Source organism: Lissotriton helveticus, chromosome 5_1 (assembly GCF_964261635.1).
Source record: "Lissotriton helveticus chromosome 5_1, aLisHel1.1, whole genome shotgun sequence".
In the NCBI taxonomy this organism is placed as follows: domain Eukaryota; kingdom Metazoa; phylum Chordata; class Amphibia; order Caudata; family Salamandridae; genus Lissotriton; species Lissotriton helveticus.
In genome coordinates, this window is record NC_136065.1 from 1131514599 (window position 1) to 1131534590 (window position 19992).

Sequence of the window (19992 nt, forward strand, 5' to 3'; positions counted from 1 at the left end):
TTGAATTGGGGCAGTATGTAGTTACCAATACCATTCTATCTATTTTTTGTTTATTCTTCTTTTCCAGAAGGCACTCCCGTGGTGTCCACCACGCTCGTTTCATACATCGTCTGAGCTATTTTTTGGGGTATCCCCGTTCAATCAGATTTGCAGTCAATGTGTCTGAATGTCTCCTGTATTCAGTTTTTAGTTGGCAATTTCTACGAATCCGTAGGAACTGCCCATACGGAAGATTTTCCTTTAAACTGCGAGGGTGATTACTGGAAAAGTGTAGTGATCGGTTGCGGTCTGTTTCTTTCTTAAAAAGAGTTATCAATCCCCCTTCCTCTGATGGATAAATCTCAACATCGAGAAAATGCATGCTTTTCCTGGAGTGATTAAGGCTGAATTTAATTTCAAGTGTTCGATTATTCAGCCAATTATGGAAGTTGATTAGTTCGTCTTCTGGTCCTGTCCATACGAAGAAGACATCGTCAATATAACGATTCCAATTTTTTATCCAAGGTGTATAAGGATTGTTGTCATAAATATATTTGTCTTCGTAACTTGACATAAATAATACTGCCAGTTCAGGAGCAAATGGGCATCCCATCGCTACGCCCCCTACCTGAAAATAAAAATCACCGTCAAAATTGAAATAGTTGCGTTTTAGAGCAAACTCTGCGAGTCGAACAATGAACTCAGTTGGCACCTTTTGTGGCTTTTCTCTTGTGTCCAGCATTTGTTTTTAAAACTTGTATACCCTCATCTTGCGGTATCTGGGTGTACAAAGATGTAATATCCATTGTTACCATCCAATCATTACTTCTATCAAATTCGATTTCATTGAGTTTATTGATAAAATCCATCGTATCTCTGATGTATGATTTTACATTGGGCAAAAATGGCTTCAAGAAAAAATCCACAAACTTGGATATCGGTTCCATTAATGAGTCGCACCCTGAAACGATAGGGCGTCCAGGGGGAGTTTTTTGATTTTTGTGAACCTTTGGCAGGATGTAGAATAAAGGAGTCCTTGGGTATTTTATCTTTAAATATTCTGATTCCTTTTTGCCAAGGAAGCCTTGTTGGATTGCTTCATCTATGATTGAATGTAGTTCATTCTTCAGTTCTAGTGTCGGATCTTTGTTGGTCTTTCGATAACAGTTGACATCACTAAGTTGTTTTTTCACTTCTTCTGTGTATGCTAGACGGTCCCAGATAACAATCGAACCAGCCTGTTTGATAATTACTGATGTATCTTTCTTAAGGGTGGATAATGCCATGGATTCAGATTTTGTTATGTTAGGTTTCATCCATTTTTTCTTTTTTTCCATTTGTGCGATTGCAGATAGAATGGTTCGCTCAAAAGTGATCACTTCTTTGGGTATTTTATGATTGGGAGGGCAAAATGTAGATTTATTCCGGAGACCAGTTGTTTCAGTGCTTGACTCCATTTGGTTGTCTGAAAAGAAGGTTTTAAGTCTGATTTTTCTGCAGAATTCAATTGTTTCTGTCTTTAATTTGACAAAGTCAGTTCTTTTGGTCGGCATAAATGAGAGTCCCTTTTGGAGTACGCTTTTCTCTTCCTCTGGGAGTACTTTGTTGGAAAGATTGAATACTAGAGAAGGTGTTAATTTTTGTAATTCTGGCGTCGGGTTGACATTTCCCAGGGTTGGTTGTATCTTACTCTTCCTTTGAGTTTTGTCTGGCACCTCGCTAAAAAACTGGACCCTTGTTGGTTCTGTCGGAATGATCCCCTTCCACTGTTATTGGCTCGAGGATCGCTATTGTCTCCCTCGCTACTGCTTCCCGATGAAGAAGTATCAGAGAATGTGATGTATTTGTTTGTTGATCTCCCCTGATAATCTTGTAAGTATTTGCGTGATTCAGGGCGGGAATAGAAGTCCGATTGAAGATGAGGGTAGACTTTCTCCAAATTAAAGTTTTTCTGGTCCTCAAATTGGTTCGTTTTTTTGATTAATGGTGTAGTCTTTAAAATCACAAATCTCTTTTTCTACTTTCTCCAAGAATGATTTAGCATCCGTTATCAACTGATTAGTTGATAACGGATGCTAAATCTACCCTTATCTTCAATCGGACTTCTATTCCCGCCCTGAATCACGCAAATACTTACAAGATTATCAGGGGAGATCAACAAACAAATACATCACATTCTCTGATACTTCTTCATCGGGAAGCAGTAGCGAGGGAGACCATAGCGATCCTCGAGCCAATAACAGTGGAAGGGGATCATTCCGACAGAACCAACAAGGGTCCAGTTTTTTAGCGAGGGGCCAGACAAAACCCAAAGGAAGAGTAAGATACAACCAACCCTGGGAAATGTCAACCCGACGCCAGAATTACAAAAATTAACACCTTCTCTAGTATTCAATCTTTCCAACAAAGTACTCACAGAGGAAGAGAAAAGCGTACTCCAAAAGGGACTCTCATTTGTGCCGACCAAAAGAACTGACTTTGTCAAATTAAAGACAGAAACAATTGAATTCTGCAGAAAAATCAGACTTAAAACCTTCTTTTCAGACAACCAAATGGAGTCAAGCACTGAAACAACTGGTCTCCGGAATAAATCTACATTTTGCCCTCCCAATCATAAAATACCAAAAGAAGTGATCACTTTTGAGCGAACCATTCTATCTGCAATCGCACAAATGGAGAAAAAAAAAATGGATGAAACATAACAAAATCTGAATCCATGGCATTATCCACCCTTAAGAAAGATACATCAGTAATTATCAAACAGGCTGATAAGGGTGGTTCGATTGTTATCTGGGACCGTCTAGCATACACAGAAGAAGTGAAAAAACAACTTAGTGATGTCAACTGTTATCGAAAGACCAACAAAGATCCGACACTAGAACTGGAGAATGAACTACATTCAATCATAGATGAAGCAATCCAAGAAGGCTTCCTTGGCAAAAAGGAATCAGAATATTTAAAGATAAAATACCCAAGGACTCCTTTATTCTACATCCTGCCAAAGGTTCACAAAAATCAAAAAACTCCCCCTGGACGCCCTATCGTTTCAGGGTGCGACTCATTAATGGAACCGATATCCAAGTTTGTGGATTTTTTCTTGAAGCCATTTTTGCCCAATGTAAAATCATACATCAGAGATACGATGGATTTTATCAATAAACTCAATGAAATCAAATTTGATAGAAGTAATGATTGGATGGTAACAATGGATATTACATCTTTGTACACCCAGATACCGCAAGATGAGGGTATACAAGTTTTAAAACAAATGCTGGACACAAGAGAAAAGCCACAAAAGGTGCCAACTGAGTTCATTGTTCGACTCGCAGAGTTTGCTCTAAAACGCAACTATTTCAATTTTGACGGTGATTTTTATTTTCAGGTAGGGGGCGTAGCGATGGGATGCCCATTTGCTCCTGAACTGGCAGTATTATTTATGTCAAGTTACGAAGACAAATATATTTATGACAACAATCCTTATACACCTTGGATAAAAAATTGGAATCGTTATATTGACGATGTCTTCTTCGTATGGACAGGACCAGAAGACGAACTAATCAACTTCCATAATTGGCTGAATAATCGAACACTTGAAATTAAATTCAGCCTTAATCACTTCAGGAAAAGCATGCCTTTTCTCGATGTTGAGATTTATCCATCAGAGGAAGGGGGATTGATAACTCTTTTTAAGAAAGAAACAGACCGCAACCGATCACTACACTTTTCCAGTAATCACCCTCGCAGTTTAAAGGAAAATCTTCCTTATGGGCAGTTCCTACGGATTCGTAGAAATTGCCAACTAAAAACTGAATACAGGAGACATTCAGACACATTGACTGCAAATCTGATTGAACGGGGATACCCCAAATAATTGGTCAGACGATGTATGAAACGAGCGTGGTGGACACCACGGGAGTGCCTTCTGGAAAAGAAGAATAAACAAAAAATGGATAGAATGGTATTGGTAACTACATACTGCCCCAATTCAAACATGCTAAAGAAGGTGGTCAATAGTAATTGGCATTTGATAAAAAATCTAAATGAAGAATTCACCAAACCACCTCTATTTGCTTTCCGTAAAGAAGCCAGTATAGCAAACAAACTAGTGAGAGCGCAATGCCTGTGAAAGAACAAGTAACCTTAAGAACTATGATTGGGCTGCCACCGATTCAAGGACACCACAAGTGTGGTGGATGTAATTGCTGTGCAAGCACTGAGGAAGGTACCATTTTTAAACACAAGGAAACTACCTGGATACATGAGGCCTTCACTAATTGCAAATTACGCTATGTGATATACGGAGTAAAATGTCCGTGTGATTTACTCTATATTGGAAAGACCAATCAAGAAATTAAAACAAGAATTCAACAACACAAATCCAGAATAAAAAGGAAGGTCCCGAATGCCCCGTTGGTCCACCATTGGCAGCTTAAAGATCATACAGAGTGATTTACGATGGACTGTTATTGCTAAAATCGAACAGGACTTAAGAGGTGGAGATCTGGAGGCAAAATTGTCCAGACATGAGGCAATGATGATCGTGAGATTTAATTCTGCGACAGAAGGACTCAATGAACTTTCAGAAATTTACAGATTATCTGAAGGATACACACCGATATACAGCACTTTTAGAATTAACTTATCAAACCACCACCGAGCAAAAACATAGATAATACCACATGGGATAGATCAGAAGCGAATCCTTGTGGTTTGATACAACTCCTGCACACACTACAAGATGGCGCCCGCGGACGCGAGTAACCCCAACGAAGAACTGGTTGAATTAAATAAATGAGTCTGCTATTATAGATTCCCGTTCAAATAGAAAATAGCCGGACACAACAAAGATTATACAAATTATATCCCCGCTGTAATCTAGAATAGTAAGAAGATCGTATTGTGATGAACATCGGACATTTTAAGATGACGCGACCAAGATATATGGAATCCCGGCATGCTCCACTCTTATTGAGAAACCGCGCTGACATTGAACGGAAGCCTGACGTCGAGGATGCCTAAAAATTAAGGTGAGCGGTGACACGCTTTACCGGAACCGGCTCCCTGCTCACAGCAGAGTGCACAGAGGCATTCGAAGGACCATTAATCCGCAGTACGGCTAATATAAATCTCGTTTCTGATTACAGGGACACCATCCTGATCTAAAACATAATCATCCCCTCCTACCCACACCTACCAAGTAATATCGATTTTTAGGTAAGAACAGCCACATATTATGGATATGGAATGAACTACAAACACAATGGGTCTTTTTAATTACTTGCCTCATGTGTCCTTACAGGGTAGAGTGTGCACGACCCCCATGAACTAAAAGTGAGTAACGGTGTGTGTGTTTTTTCTAAAGTTCTCTAATGCTCTTATAACGCTGTTTTGAATATAGAAATAGTGGTATAGCTCGGCTGAGCTTGCATTTTTATGTCATTTAGGTGGTCCTGCGTCGTGCTTTTTGAGGAACAGCATAATTTGCTTGATTCCAAATCTGGAGGTAAGATGCTTGAGGGATGTTGAACCAACGAGCAATTTTTAATATGGTTATGAGTACACGCCTAATTCAGGTCTCCCCTCTCCATTCACAGTGTATGGTCCTGATGAGAACTCAACAATAAGAAGAGTTCGAAACGCGTAGACCGTGTGTTCTCCAAGCCATAAGACAACAAACTAGAAACGAAAGTTTTTGGATTATAGATTTATGTCTACATTATATCTATGGCTATATGTTAAAGAAACCTTGTGTTTTCTGAAAAATAATTGATTCATGATTGTAAATAATGATTGGTATGATTGTAAGTATGTTTGAGAATGTCTGACGGCGATCTGTTAATGAGAGTGTGTGTGAATGACAGCAGGGGTTGTTGTTTATTGTACAGAATGTTTTGCATATTACATGTGTAAAAAGTCTTTTTGAAATGTATACATTTTGAAAAAAAATTATCAAAAGTTTTCATGAAGTAAAAGAAAATAAAGCAAAGGATTGATTCAAGAAATTAGGATCCCCTCACTTTGTTTTGTTCGAAGGTGGGATGAAAAGAATTTATAGTAAACTAAGATAGGCAGCATTGGCGATTTTCTTGGTATATAGATAAGGCTGTGGCTTGGCCTTGCTGCTTGGGAGCCCATACCCAGTGGTGTTTTGTAATATTTTAATGTGGGGCATGAGGACGTATTCCTCACAAATATTAGCTAAAAAAATATAAGTGCAGCGAACAGCAGCCGCTCGCATATTGGCTGTTCGCATGCTTCTGTGATAAGATTTTTGTGCAAGTGGCCTTTCATTACATGACCAGGTGGAATTTTGGAAGTTTCACATAAGACGCATAACACAAAAGGCCAGAAATTACACACGATGATGCCAATGCCCTGAAAGTTTTGTCTTGGCCTCATTTCCCTGCTAAATCATGTTCATGTCTGCCCGTTAGTTTACAAGTAGCCAAGCAACACAGACCTGCACCTTGGGAACCAGGTTTTTTGACCAAGCATCCTACCCCACAAAGCCTTATTGTTTGCAAGCAAGTCAGTAAGGTTATTCCTAACTCATTCCCAACCAATGCCCCAGATAGAGAATCCAAATGGACTGATACTTTTGGGAAGCAGGTTTTTTCCTCTGCCACCTTGACACTGTGCACCATTAACGCACTACGCCTATTGGGTCAATATTCTCATGCCTTATCGTACATGGCCAGTGAGTCCTTACCAGTGGTCCTGGAAGACCTTTGAGGCTCATTTGCTCAATACATGATGGGCAGGAGATAGATTATCCCCACAAGCCTAGGCATTGCAGACTGAATTGGCAGAGAAGTTGGCACCAGGGTTGTGCTTCGAATGCACATCTGGGAGACATCAACTTGATTTCCCGGCGATTGTCAAGCTTCGTTGATGAATATGCCCTTCGATGGGTCTAGACCATTAAAGAAGGTGGATTCGTGCTGGAAAGGTTTAAAGACATTAGGGCCACAGCGTGCTCCTGACTCTTGCGAAACCATTTCCCTCATGCGTTCCACGGATTTCAGAATTATACAAATTAGCTTTCAGACAACTGCAGTCGTCTCAGCCAGTTGTGTAGCAGACCACTCAGCCATTTTAGGACATCAGACGTGGCATTGGCAGACATCACACAGGACATCGGGGGCAGCAGTCCTCTAACTTGTCGTCCTGCGCTACTATGGCTTCTAAGCTGCTTTAGTTTGCCCTTGATGACTCATGTCCAACTGGTGGGAGGCAGGATTCATTGTTTCCTCCCAGGTTGCCAATCCATCACGTATGACAGATAGGTCTTACAGATTGTTCAAAGGGGCTATGCCCTTCCTTTTATTTCTTCACCCCACCATCTTCCCGCACAAGAACGAATTTCAGAGGATCCTGTTATAGAAGGACCATCTTAAACTTCAAGGGTGTCATAGTACCAGTACTAGATCTGAAAAAAGGCACCGACTGTTAGACACGCTACTTGTGTGCCTCAATAAAGGACAGCGGCTCTCAGGCCAGTTATGGACTTGGATTCCTGCAGACTGACAAATTTAGAATACTTGTTAACTCAATTCCTATCTGCTCTGGACCATCTCCTCCTTGGACTTTCAATAAGTACATTTTTATATACCTATCCTGCATCCCAATAGGCATCACTTGCAGTTCAAGATTGTACAGGATTGCTTTCAAATTGCTATGCTCCTTTTGAGTCTGTACTCTGCCCATCGATGTTTACGAAATAAATTGATGGTAGTAACTGATTCTCATGTGCAGAGACTGCGAGTTTCCGAATTTCCATGACAAAAAAATGTCTGGCTGCTGAAGGCATGCTCACAGCAGGCAGTTGTAAATTACTTCCAGAGGAACTCCTAACATGATTGGGGTTCACCACAAACGAGCCGAAGTCCCACCTACTTCCCTCACAGAGACTTCTGTTCATTGCACTGATTCTGTACACTCTGGAGTTCTAGGCCTTACCTCTGCTCTCCCACAACTAGCCCAGGGTATTGGGCAATACTCTAGAAGTTTGGGATTCAGTCCAGCATCTTGGTGATGACACTGGGGCTTCCTGGTGTCTTGGCTTTTGTCTCCTTCTCGCCAGCCACACCAGATGGCATATAGGGGCTCTGCAGGGAAACTTGAAATCCCAATGGGCCCAGCATCAAAGCTGCCCCTCCAGCTTCATTCATGTCTCAAATGAGAAGGCCCAAGATCTGCAGTGGTGACTGACCTATCCCAATTTGTTGTGTGATAGACTGCTCTTCCTTCCCCACCCAGAGCTTACAGTGGTGACTGAAGCATTACTTATGGGTTTGGGGTCATCTAGGGGAGGTAGAGATCCGAGGCCTCTGGCCTCCGGCGAAAAGCCAGCCCATCATCAGCCTACTGGAGATTAGGGCTGTTCATCTGGCTCTGAAGGGTTTTCTGCCATCCATGAATGCCGATACAGGTTCTCACAGGAACAGCACCACCATACAGTACTGCAAGAAGCAGGGTGGAGTGGATTCTTAAATCCTCTGCTAAAAAGATTTACATCTTTGGAGGAGGCTTAAGCACCAGAACTTCTTTCTAATACCCAACCATCTGGTGAGGGTCCCTGAATGTCAGAGCAAATGTTACTTGGCTGTTCACGAGTGACATCTGCAGCCCGAAGTTTACGCTTGGCCAAAGTAATCCTAACTGGGCTAGAAGAGAATGGTACCCATAACTCCTGAACATGAGCTTTTGTATACTGATAGGTTAGCACTGCTTTGGGATCTCCTACCTCAACAACAGCAAAGGGTCCTTTATCCCGAACTCCTCGACTTACACCTCCATGCATAGAGATTGAGTGGTTGTTATTGACTGCTTTTGAGTTGAAGCCCGTGGTGGTAGATATTCTTCTTCCTGCCAGGCACCCTTCCTCGAAATCCATCTATGCTGGGTCCTGGGACAAGTTAATTGCCTGGTTTGGTGCCATAAACACGACCACATGAATAAAGTGCACTCACTTTCAATGCAACCGACCTACACCACCTTCTTTCCGGGCAAATAGTTGCTGAGGGTTTGGGCGGTCGTTTACCAAAGATTGACTCCCTTCCGCATTTGGGAATCGATCCGTGTTACCATTCTGTTGGAGGCATATGGACTGCACATCACACACTAGTGCATATATCGCCATCTGGTGGTGGGCCCGGATGATTACACTTTGTTGTTGTCTTTGTTTGGTAGGTGACTCCTCCTGTAGAGCGTAGTGCGCATGGGCATCGACTCCATCTTCAGATTGTTTTTTCCGCCATCGGGCTCGGATGTCCTTATGGTTTGCTCCCGTTACCGATCTCCTTTCGGCTTCCATTCCTCCTCATACCGTCAGTATCGCCTTCGATCGCGATTTCCTTGTTACTCGCGTCGAAAAACTTTGCTTTTCTCGATTTCAGCGTTCATCGGGGCCGTTGGGCCCAACTGCGCCATTAGGCCCTTGGAAAGAACACCCTTCAAGAAGTGCCCTCAGTGTGGACACAAATGTCCCCACACTGATCTACATAAGGTGTGCAATCTGTGCTTGTCCCCAGAGCACGAGAGCCGAGATTGCCAGGCCTGCGCTTCGTTCCAGTCCAAGAAAACTATCAGATCGTCGTGCTCGAAGATGGCGCAGTCCTCTTCATCGACACTAGATCTCATCATAGACGAAGCTCCAGTCGATCTAGAGTCTGAAGAACAACAGCAGGACGACGTCGCTTCCGAAGCAGAGGATTCAGCTTCCGGAGACGAAGGACAATCAGACGATGATTATCTTCTTACAGCTGGTCAACAGGTCGTGAGTACAAGCGTCAACCCTGTTCACACCCCCATACCAGGCCAGGCTTCGGTTCCACCTTCACCTTCGGGTCCAGGTGCACACCGACCAAAAACTTCTGACGCCCTGCCTTCCGGCTCGGCAACGAAGAATACCAAAAAGCCTCTGGGCTACTCGGGCTCGAGTCAGTCTGTCAGTCCCGACAAACAAAAAGTCCTTAAACCAAAACTACCTCCGGCACTGAAGCAACCTTCGGTACCGAAACCAGTCGAGCCGCAAACAAGCTCAGCACTGAAAAATATTGAACCAAAGCCAACTCCGGTACCAAAAAAAGTCGACCCAAAGTCCACTTCGGCACCGAAACACACTTCGGCACCTAAAGTTGTCGACCCCAAATGTGCTTCGGAACCAAAAATTCCGGATCCGAAAACATCCGATCCAAACAAAAGACACGGCACCGAGAAGGATTACGACTGCAAGTCTTCGGAACCGAAACCAAAACCTGCTCCAAAGACTAATAGACACTGCTAAACAACAAGACAAGATGGTGCCGAAGAAGGATACTTCCTCAGAAGAGCTTTTTCGGACAGATCCAAAACAAAAAACTCTTCTTATTCATCCAAAGACTGGACATACCATTACAGTGCCTGAAAAAAGGAAGCTGGCCCCTCCTAAACTGTTTTTTCTTGGTTTTTCTTTGTTCGCCCTCCTAAACACCTCCAGTTCCTCTCAAGAAACATGCTCCAACTTCTCCTATAAGAATACCTTCACCACTGCTAGAACTACCAGATGTAGATATTTCCCCTGCACATTTACCATCCACCACACACAGTCCTGCATCAGCAGATGATGATGATGAAGATGATGATGATGATGATGATGATGATGATGATGATGATGATGATGAAGATGATGAGGATGACTATTCAGGGGGGGTAGAAGATGAGCAACCCATAGATGACCCAGACGACCTTCCTGGTCCATCAGATGATCCCTGGGAAGATTATAATGCGCCAGATGCCCCAGATCTGCCACAAGATTACGCATACCCTTCCAGGCCATCTCCTCCAGATGTCACTATAGGGTTTATGCAACGCATTCATAGGGCAGCCACCTTTCATGGGGTAGATCTACACACTGATCCCGTAGAAGAAGACTTCCTTATGGACACACTATTACCATCACATAAAACCACAACCACATTACCAATGCTCAAGGGAGTGGTAAAACACGCACCAGAGGTATTCAAAGATCCCATCAGAGCCAGGGTAATTAATCCCAGATTAGAGAAAAAGTATAAAGGAGCTCCAACTGACCCAGCCTACATCAAAGGCCTGTTGCCATTAGACTCATTAGTAGTCTCAAACTCCAGGAAAAGTGGTAATTCACAGACAACAGGGGATGCTCCACCCCCTGATAAGGAGTCCAAACTTTTAGATGCTTCAGGCAAACCCACCATCTCGCAAGCAGCCAACTTTTGGAGAATTGCTAACACTCGAGCCCTATTTGCAAGATATGAACTAGCTCACTACGATGAGCTTGAAACCCTTATGCAACATTTGCCACACAAGTATAAGACCAGGGCTTCTGACTTAATACAGGAAGGTAAGGTCATTACTAATACCTCAATCCGTTGTGCTTTAGATACTCCTGACAAAGCCTCAAGAGCAGTAAATACAGGCACACGGTTACGTAGGCATGCCTGGTTGCGCATCTCTGGTTTCAAACAAGCATCCTTAATCAACCCTTTGACCAGCAACATCTTTTTGGTTCTACAGTTGATAATGCACTCAAAAAAATGAAAAAAGATACGGACCCAGCAAAATCCATGGGAGCTTTGCAAACTCAAACTCCCAGAACATCCTTTCGTCTCTCCTCTTACAGGGGTGCCTCCAAAAATTTTCAACCAGACAACGCCTCCTCTTCTTACATGGCACCCACCCAATCCTTGCCCAATAGAGGTTTTTTGTAGAGGAAACAACACTTAAGGTAGAGGCAGAGGTAACAACAACCGCAATGCCTCCACCCCCAAGCAGTGACTTCCCTCCCCCTGACCATTCCACTCCTGTCGGGTGGAGATTACAACAGTTCCTACCTGTATGGAACTCCTTCACCACAGACAGGTGGGTGAGACAAATAGTTCAGTCAGGTTATTGCCTGGAGCTCACTTCCACTCCTCCAACAATACCACCCAGACAGCGTCCCATGTCACAGGAGCATCTCACACTCCTAAAACAAGAAGTTGCATCTCTACTGCAAAAGGATGCAATTGAACTAGTTCCACTACACCATCAAAACTCAGGAGTTTCAATCAATCAATCAATCAAAGCATTTATATAGCGCACTACTCACCCAGAGGGTCTCAAGGCGCTAGGGGAGGGGGGTCCGCTATTGCTCGAACAGCCAGGTTTTGAGTTGCTTCCTGAAGGCGAGGTGGTCCAGGGTCAGGCGGAGGTGGGTCGGGAGGGAGTTCCATGTCTTGGCGGCGAGGTAGGAGAAGGACCGTCCCCCTGTGGTGGCTCTTCGGATGCGGGGGACGGCAGCGAGGGCGTGGCCGGTCGATCGGAGCTGGCGTTTGGGAGCGTAGAAGTTGAGGCGACTGTTGAGGTACCCTGGGCCTTGGTTGTGTAGGGCTTTGTGTGCGTAGGTGAGGAGACGGAAGGTGATTCTCTTGTTGACCGGGAGCCAGTGCAGGTCTCTCAGGTGTCCGGAGATGTGGCTGCGACGGGGGATGTCCAGGATGAGTCGTGCTGAGGCGTTCTGGATCAGCTGGAGTCTCTTCTGGAGTTTGGCGGTGGTTCCGGCGTAGAGGGAGTTGCCGTAGTCCAGGCGGCTGGTGACGAGGGCCTGGGTGACCGTCTTCCTGGTCTCGGAGTTTACTCCCTATATTTTCTTATCCCCAAAAAGGACTGCTCCCTCAGATCTATACTAGACCTGAGACCTCTAAATCTTTACATGCAATCCGACCACTTCGACATGGTCTCATTACAGCAGGTCCTTCCTCTGTTAAAACAAGGCGACTTCCTTGCCACCCTAGATCTTAAGGACACCTACTTCCACATTCCCATCCACCAAGCTCACAGAAAGTACCTTCGGTTCGTACTGGACCGTCAACATTACCAGTTCAAGGTGCTTCCTTTCAGGGTGACTACAGCACCTCGAGTTTTCACAAAGTGTCTCGCAGTAGTAGCAGCACACTTGAGAAGGGACAACATACATGTATTCCCGTGCCTCGATGACTGGCTACTAAAAGCAAAGTCATACCACCAGTGCCTGCAGCACATGCATCAAACCATCCACCTGCTGCACAAGCTTCACAATAAATCAAACAAAATCACATCTCCAACCAGCCCTGTCTCAACAGTATCTGGGTGCCACAATGGATACCTCCAAAGCACGTGCATCCCCCAATCCAGTAACGATACAAAGTATGCAAGCTCTTATACAAAAATTTCAACCACAGCACTCACTGCCAGCTCAAGTGTTCATGCAATTAATTGGAATGATGGCATCTTCATAGTGCCACACGCAAGACTCCAAATGCGCCCCCTACAAGAGTGCTTAGCAAGCCAGTGGAACCAAGCTCAACAACAATTAACAGATCTGGCGGTGGTGGACGACCGGACACACCGCTCTCTGCAGTGGTGGAACACCAAAAACCTTTCCAAAGGCCGGACGTTCATAGAGCCAGTTCCACAAGTGGTGCTAACCACAGACTCATCCCTTACAGAATGGGGAGCTCATTTAGCTCAAAAGCTACTCCACATAAACCATCTGGAGTTGCTAGCCATTTTTCTAGCTCTAAAATCATTCCAACATTACCTGTCAGGGACGGCTGTATTAGTCAGCACAGACAATATGACAGCCATGTACTACATCCAGAAACAGGGAGGGACACACTCCTTACAGCTCTCCCGGCTGGCGCAGAGCATATGTACATGGGCCATTCCTCAAAAAAGCTTTCTCTTAGCCGATCATCTACCAGGAGTTCACAATAAAGTTGCAGATCTGTTAAGTCGTCAAAGACAACAGATTCACGAGGGGGAACTTCATCCTCAAGTTCTTCAACCTTTCTTTCACAAATGGGGCCAACCAGACATAGATCTGTTCGCCACACACCTCAACTCCAAATGCCCAAGCTTCGCCGCCAGGTATCCACACCCATTGTCCAAAGGCAATGCGATATGGCTGAGTTGGTCAAACAGATTTGCGTACGCTTTTCCGCCTCTCCCACTGATTCTGTTAGTGGTGCGCAAGCTACAGCAACACTCCCTCACATTGATTCTCATTGCACCAACGTGGGCAAGACAACCGTGGTACACCACACTACTGGAGCTCTCAGTAGTACCACATCAAAAATTAAAACACTCTCCACACCTACTAACACAGAACCATGGAGAGATCATGCATTCCGACCCCATGCAGCTCAACCTAGCGATTTCGCTCCTAAGGTCTTAGAATTTGGATATATCAATCTTCTGCCTGATTGCATGAATGTTATAAAAGAAGCAAGGCATCCCACCACTAGGGCATGCTATGCAGCCAAGTGGAAAAGGTTTGTTGTGTATTGCACAAATAATATTAACCCACTAGATGTTTCAAACCGAAACATCATATGTTACCTGCTCCATCTACAAAGATGTAGTTTAGCATACTCCTCAATCAGATTACATCTTGCTGCTATAGCAGCTTACCTTCAGAGCAGACAACATCTGTCATTATTCAGAGTACCTGCCATCAAAGCATTCATGGAAGAACTCAAAAGAATAATTCCTCCCAGGGTACCACCAGCCCATGTATGGAATCTAAACATTGTTCTCACTAGACTTATGGGTCCTCCATTTGAACCCTTGCAGAAGTGTGAATTACAGTTCCTTTCATGGAAAGTTGCCTGTTTAATTGCTATCACCTCACTCAGAAGAGTAGGTGAGATCCAGGCATTAACAATTCAGGAACCATTTTGACAACTCCATCACAACAAAGGGTTCTAAAGACAAATCCCAAATTCCTTCCAAAAGTCATTTCACGGTTCCATCTCAATCAGTCTATTGAGTTGCCAGTATTCTTCTCTCAAACCTAGACAGTTGCTGAAAGAGCACTCCATACATTGGATGTCAAAAGAGCTCTACTCTTCTATATTGATAGGACAAATCCAATTCGTAAAACAAAGCAGTTGTGTGTGTCTTTTTCTCCTCCACATAAAGGTAATCCCATTTCAACAACTGGGTTTGCAAGGGGGATTGTCAAATGTATTCAAATTTGTTACCAACAGGCAAAAATCACTTTATCGATTCTCCCTAGGGCTTATTCCACTTGTAAACTAGGGGCATCTATGGTATTTTTAGGAAATATTTCCTTAGATATCTGCAAAGCAGCTACATGGTCTACACCGCACACATTCACAAAGCATTACAGTGTAGATGTGCAAGCAAAACAACAAGCTAGTGTGGTCCAGGTTGTACTCAAAACACTATTTCAAACTACTGCAACAGATACTGGTGGTTGCCGCTAAGGGAGAGAACTGCTATGCAATCAATGCTCTTGTGTGTGATCTGCAGCCCATATGCCTCGAACGAAAAAAGCTACTTACCAGTATGCATCTGTTCTTGGCATGTGGGGCTGCAGATCCACACACGCCCACCCGGCTACCTATATCTGTTCCAGTAATATCTTAATTAGATACACTATGCATGGACATCTTTTTCTGTTCTCACACAACTCCATCATTTTCCCAATGGCGAAAAACAATCTGAAGATGGAGTCGATGCCCATGCGCACTACGCTCTACAGGAGAAGTCACCTACCAAACAAAGACTCTTCCAAGACAACAACAAAGTGTAATCATCCGGGCCCACCACCAGATGGCGATCTATGCACTAGTGTGTGGATCTGCAGCCCTACATGCCAAGAACAGATGCATTCTGGTAAGTAGCATTTTCCTTTCTCTCTCTCGAAAAAAGAGAAGATCCATCAGTTGGGCCCCAAAAGGGCTTCAAGTTTTTATATAGCAATTGCACCAAGGCCCATAATGTGGATGATCAACTTTGTGGGGTTTTCAGGAGTGAAGAAAGGGAATACTGTGGTCTTTGTTGAAGTGGCTAGTCATTTGCATCAAAATCTGTTATGCACTGGCCACAAAACAGCCAAAAAAGTGTCAGAGAGCTCATTCCACCATGGCCAAGGCTGCTACAGTGGCGATGGTGAAAGGGGTGCCTATCCCCGACATTTACCAGGCAGTCACATGGGTGTAAGTACAATAGGAGGGGGGTGGGCACACACTGCCTCACACTCGAGCACTCCGTTTGCCCCGATGCATCATAATAAATGCAGTGCGTGTTAACACTTTCTTCGGTGTAAGGCTTTAGTTTTTCGCCCTTGTGGGTGTAGCCAGTGCTGTGTATCTCTAAACACGCGTTTCAGGATAATTGTCCTTCTTCAGTAGAGAGCAACACTTTTTTTGGGGGTGCTGGAGATGCTGCTCAAAGACTTCTCAGATCTCGGTACCACTCGCTGGGCGCCGGTGCATCAACCAGAGCTTGTTGGCTCGTTAGCTCAAGGGAGCCTTTTCAAATAGGTGGGTGGGCGCACAAGACCACACTCCAGTGCTCAGTTTGCCCCGATGCATCATAATAAATGAGATACACAGCACTGTCGGCACCAACAAGGGTGAAAAACTAATGCCTGACACCGAAGAAAGTGTTATCATGAACTGCATTTATTATGATGCATCGTGGCAAACTGAGTGCTGGAGTGTGAGGAAGTGTGCACCCACCCTCCCTGGGTGGAAGTACAATTTTCACAAAGCATTCCTGCCTTGACAGACCGTTTTGGTGGAAAGATCACTTTTCCCGTTCGTTTCTACAGACTTTCTGACTTGATTCACACCTTTCTAGAGCTAAGGAATCTGCAGTTGGAAGTTTCCATCAGAAGAACAAGGTAAGGAAAAGAGTGATATCATAGGTAAGTAAATTGTTCTTCTTGATTACTTTAAACCTATTTTTGCCGTGAGAAAACTCACTTACACCCCCACCCCTCCACCCGCCCTTTATTGTATAGGATTTCATTAGTGCTGCACCAAAATTGACAGCCGAAAGCCAGGTTATTGACAAATTTCTACCTTTTTGTTTTTTACCAGATAATTATGAAGAAAACCATGAACTGTCTTTCACAAATGCACATATAATATCCAAGGAAATTCCAGCCGTGGTAGTGAATGGGAAGGATGATATGCATGATTTGGAAGATGACCTTGCCAAACGGGTTAGTCAGCTAACCACCAGTACTGTAGAAAGTGTTGAAATAACAATTAAATCCTCTGAAAAAATTGAAGAAGCTCTTTCGCCAGATGGGTCACCATCCAAATCTCCGTCCAAAAAGAAGAAGAAATTCCGCACACCTTCTTTTCTGAAAAAGAATAAAAAGAAAGAAAAAGCTGAAGTATGAATTCTCAGTATTGGTTGGTATTGTACATTTGGGGAAAAATACACGCATACTTAAGGTGACTATTAATTGTAGATCGGCATTAGGGGAAATGCAGCAACTGGAAAAGGTTATTACAAAATACATTTGAAACGTAATTCATCTCTTGCATTCTACATCCTGCAATGCCTTTGTGAGTTTTAATCATTCAGTAGTTTTAGGTAGATTTTGAAAATAGCAAAATCTATTTGAGTCTATTTTTGCAAACCTCTAAATCTTCAGCATATTTTAAGCCTCTAATGTATACTGTTTGAGTTGCGAACACTTTCTAGGTTTTAAACTGCTGCCTTGTGGTAACCGGATTATACTTTTTGTATTTGTGGTTATTCATTTTTTGTATCCATATATATATATATATATATTATATTTTTGTACCCAATTGCTTTAGTGGGTGCATGTTAACAGACCACCTTTCAAATCTCTTAATTCATGATCAAAGTTGTACACTGGCACATAAAACATCAAAATTCTATATGAGAGATATTTTATTATTAGCACTATTTACACAATGTTTAACTTTTCCACTCGCAGTATGATTTTTTTGCCAAATACTTCATTTCATTCAATAGAATGTTGAGCTTTATTCTGTTTGTTTGGAGAAAGTCCCTTAATTTTCATGAAGGGGATTTTATAGACATAAGAAACTATTTGGTTTTAACCATTGCAAAAATAAACCATTTCTATGTTTAAATATTTGTATACCAATCAGTATAAAATATGATACGCATGTAAACCAAGCATTTAACTGTAGTGTATTTACAGATGCTTGGCTCTGAATATGTTAAAATATAATTCAGGTATTCATGGGCTCAGATTTTAAAGGTAAAAGTATATATTTAACTGGATACAATTTTTAATTTTACTGCACTTTCTAATGGTCTTGCTAAAGAAAATGAGGACTAATATTCCTATAGCATAACCAAATGAAGGAGGACATTATCAAAAGGGAATCTGCACAGTAAGAAAAGCATGAGAAACTCTCAAAAGACTTGTTTGTGACTTGTTTTGTGTTGGAAGTAGTACCTTTTGGCATGTGGGCTGGTTTTCTTCATACAGTTGTTCATGTAAGTGTTTTAAGCACATACCAAGCAGAAAGTTGCTTAGTGGATAGCACAGTAAAAGTTATAGTGGCAAAGTATTTGAACAAATATACCGATTTGTAAAACTAGTTTGTAAAAACAAAAAAAATGTCCTGCCTCCTCGTTGCTCTATGAACCTCAAAGGTAAATGCTGCTCCTGGTCAAATCACTAACAGTGAATATAGATAATATGTAGGGGGTTTGAGGTGTTCTCATCCTTCCTGTTTTTCATAGCTTTTGAACTACATGGTGCTTAAAAGCATAGCATGTGTTATAGTTTAAGATACTGTTTTAAATTCTGTGGTATAGCATTTCAACTGTTGACCTACAGCAGCAGATGATTATTTTTGAAGCGCATCTTTCTTGTATGTGAATTTAAAAAATAGACCTAACGTACTCTATTTTATTCATTAAATCAACTTGAGTTGCTCATTCTTTACTCGCATTGTAAACTAAAAACTAAATGGAGGAATACGATTGGTTTTTCCTATCTGTAGCTGCTACAATGATAAAAACCAATGTCAAACATCTGTGCACCCAAGTAAAAGCTGAAAAACTGCGGGATGTTCAGTAGCATTAAAGAGTGGTTTGGCATGCAGAAATAAAAAAATATGGACTGTCGCATGTTGTCAAAAGGTGGGCTAAGTTTAGCAGATTGTGTTTAATGGATTGATTGAATGGAGCCTAGAATGGAATCGTCTCAATCTCTACTTACTGGAATCAGTGTTTTAATCTTAGTCGATACTTTGAGTTGCTTGTTTTTTTTTTTGTGTTTATTGATGTTCTACATATAATGTATGTTGTATTACAACATATGTAGGAACACTTAACCTGTGAACTATGCTTTTCATAACTTTTCTAAAGTATATATAAATATCTATATCTAAATGGATGCAATGTGCAGAAATATTTTTTCAATGCAGCCATGAACTATTTGCACCTTTTGCTAATGCCTCTGTTTACTTGCTTTGGCATAACGAATGAGCCAACTGACTCTGTTCCGTGTCCTGTGGAAAATGTTATCTCAAATTGCTCATAGATGTAATGCTAATTAATGTTAAATCACAAATAAACAGTATTTTAAATAGATAGATTTTGTTGTCTTGCCTTTTTAGTAGAAAAAAATATATTGTACATTTAATTATTCGACAGTCCCTGGTATAAACATATAAATGCATTTATAATGAACAAATCCACATAAAAATGTTTTCCAAATTGCTGTTTTACTTTTTACAACACATAATAAAGTGTGTGTAAACATGCCTGTGTGGTGAAACAACATTTTAAAGTGAGTGATCATTAATTTTTGTTTCCTCCGATCTAAATTGATTCAGATACTATTTGAATATTCCAGAAATCAGAGGGAATCCTTTAAAAATGAACACGTAACATTCTGTCTTTAAACAAAGGCACAACAGGACTCTTTCCTAAAGACTGTTCAGCTTGTTTTACCCATACCACCCTGCCTTGCATTTACTCTTCACTGGGAAACTTCTACTGTACAGTTATTACCAGAGCCGCTAGTGCATTGCAGTCCTCCTAGAGGTCTGCGCTGTTCCTTTCCTAGTGAAAATCAAGTCTTTTGTTGGAGTTTTCCTTATAGTTGGAAATTTCCAGTGCCCTTATACCAGGAAAAAAATAGATGATAGGAAAAGAGTTCTCTTCAAAGCCTGGTCATTTGTGATAAGAGGAATATTT

The 19992-nt window shown here is 42.3% G+C and overlaps 1 protein-coding gene across 11 annotated transcripts in view; it reads left to right on the forward strand.

The window, feature by feature from the left end:
- ADD3 (adducin 3) overlaps positions 1–19383 on the forward strand; it is a 455953-nt gene extending 436570 nt beyond the window's left edge. For 6 of the 11 annotated variants that reach the window (XM_078643750.1, XM_078643749.1, XM_078643754.1 and 3 more), the window contains one exon: positions 16872–17319. In XM_078643750.1, coding sequence (XP_078499876.1) covers positions 16872–17179 — 308 coding nt within the window. In that variant the 3' untranslated portion in view covers positions 17180–17319. Of the gene's footprint in view, positions 1–16871 lie in introns of all 11 variants that reach the window. The other 5 variants (XM_078643745.1, XM_078643752.1, XM_078643751.1 and 2 more) reach the window with 2 other exon arrangements.
- The last annotated feature ends 609 nt before the right edge of the window (positions 19384–19992 follow it).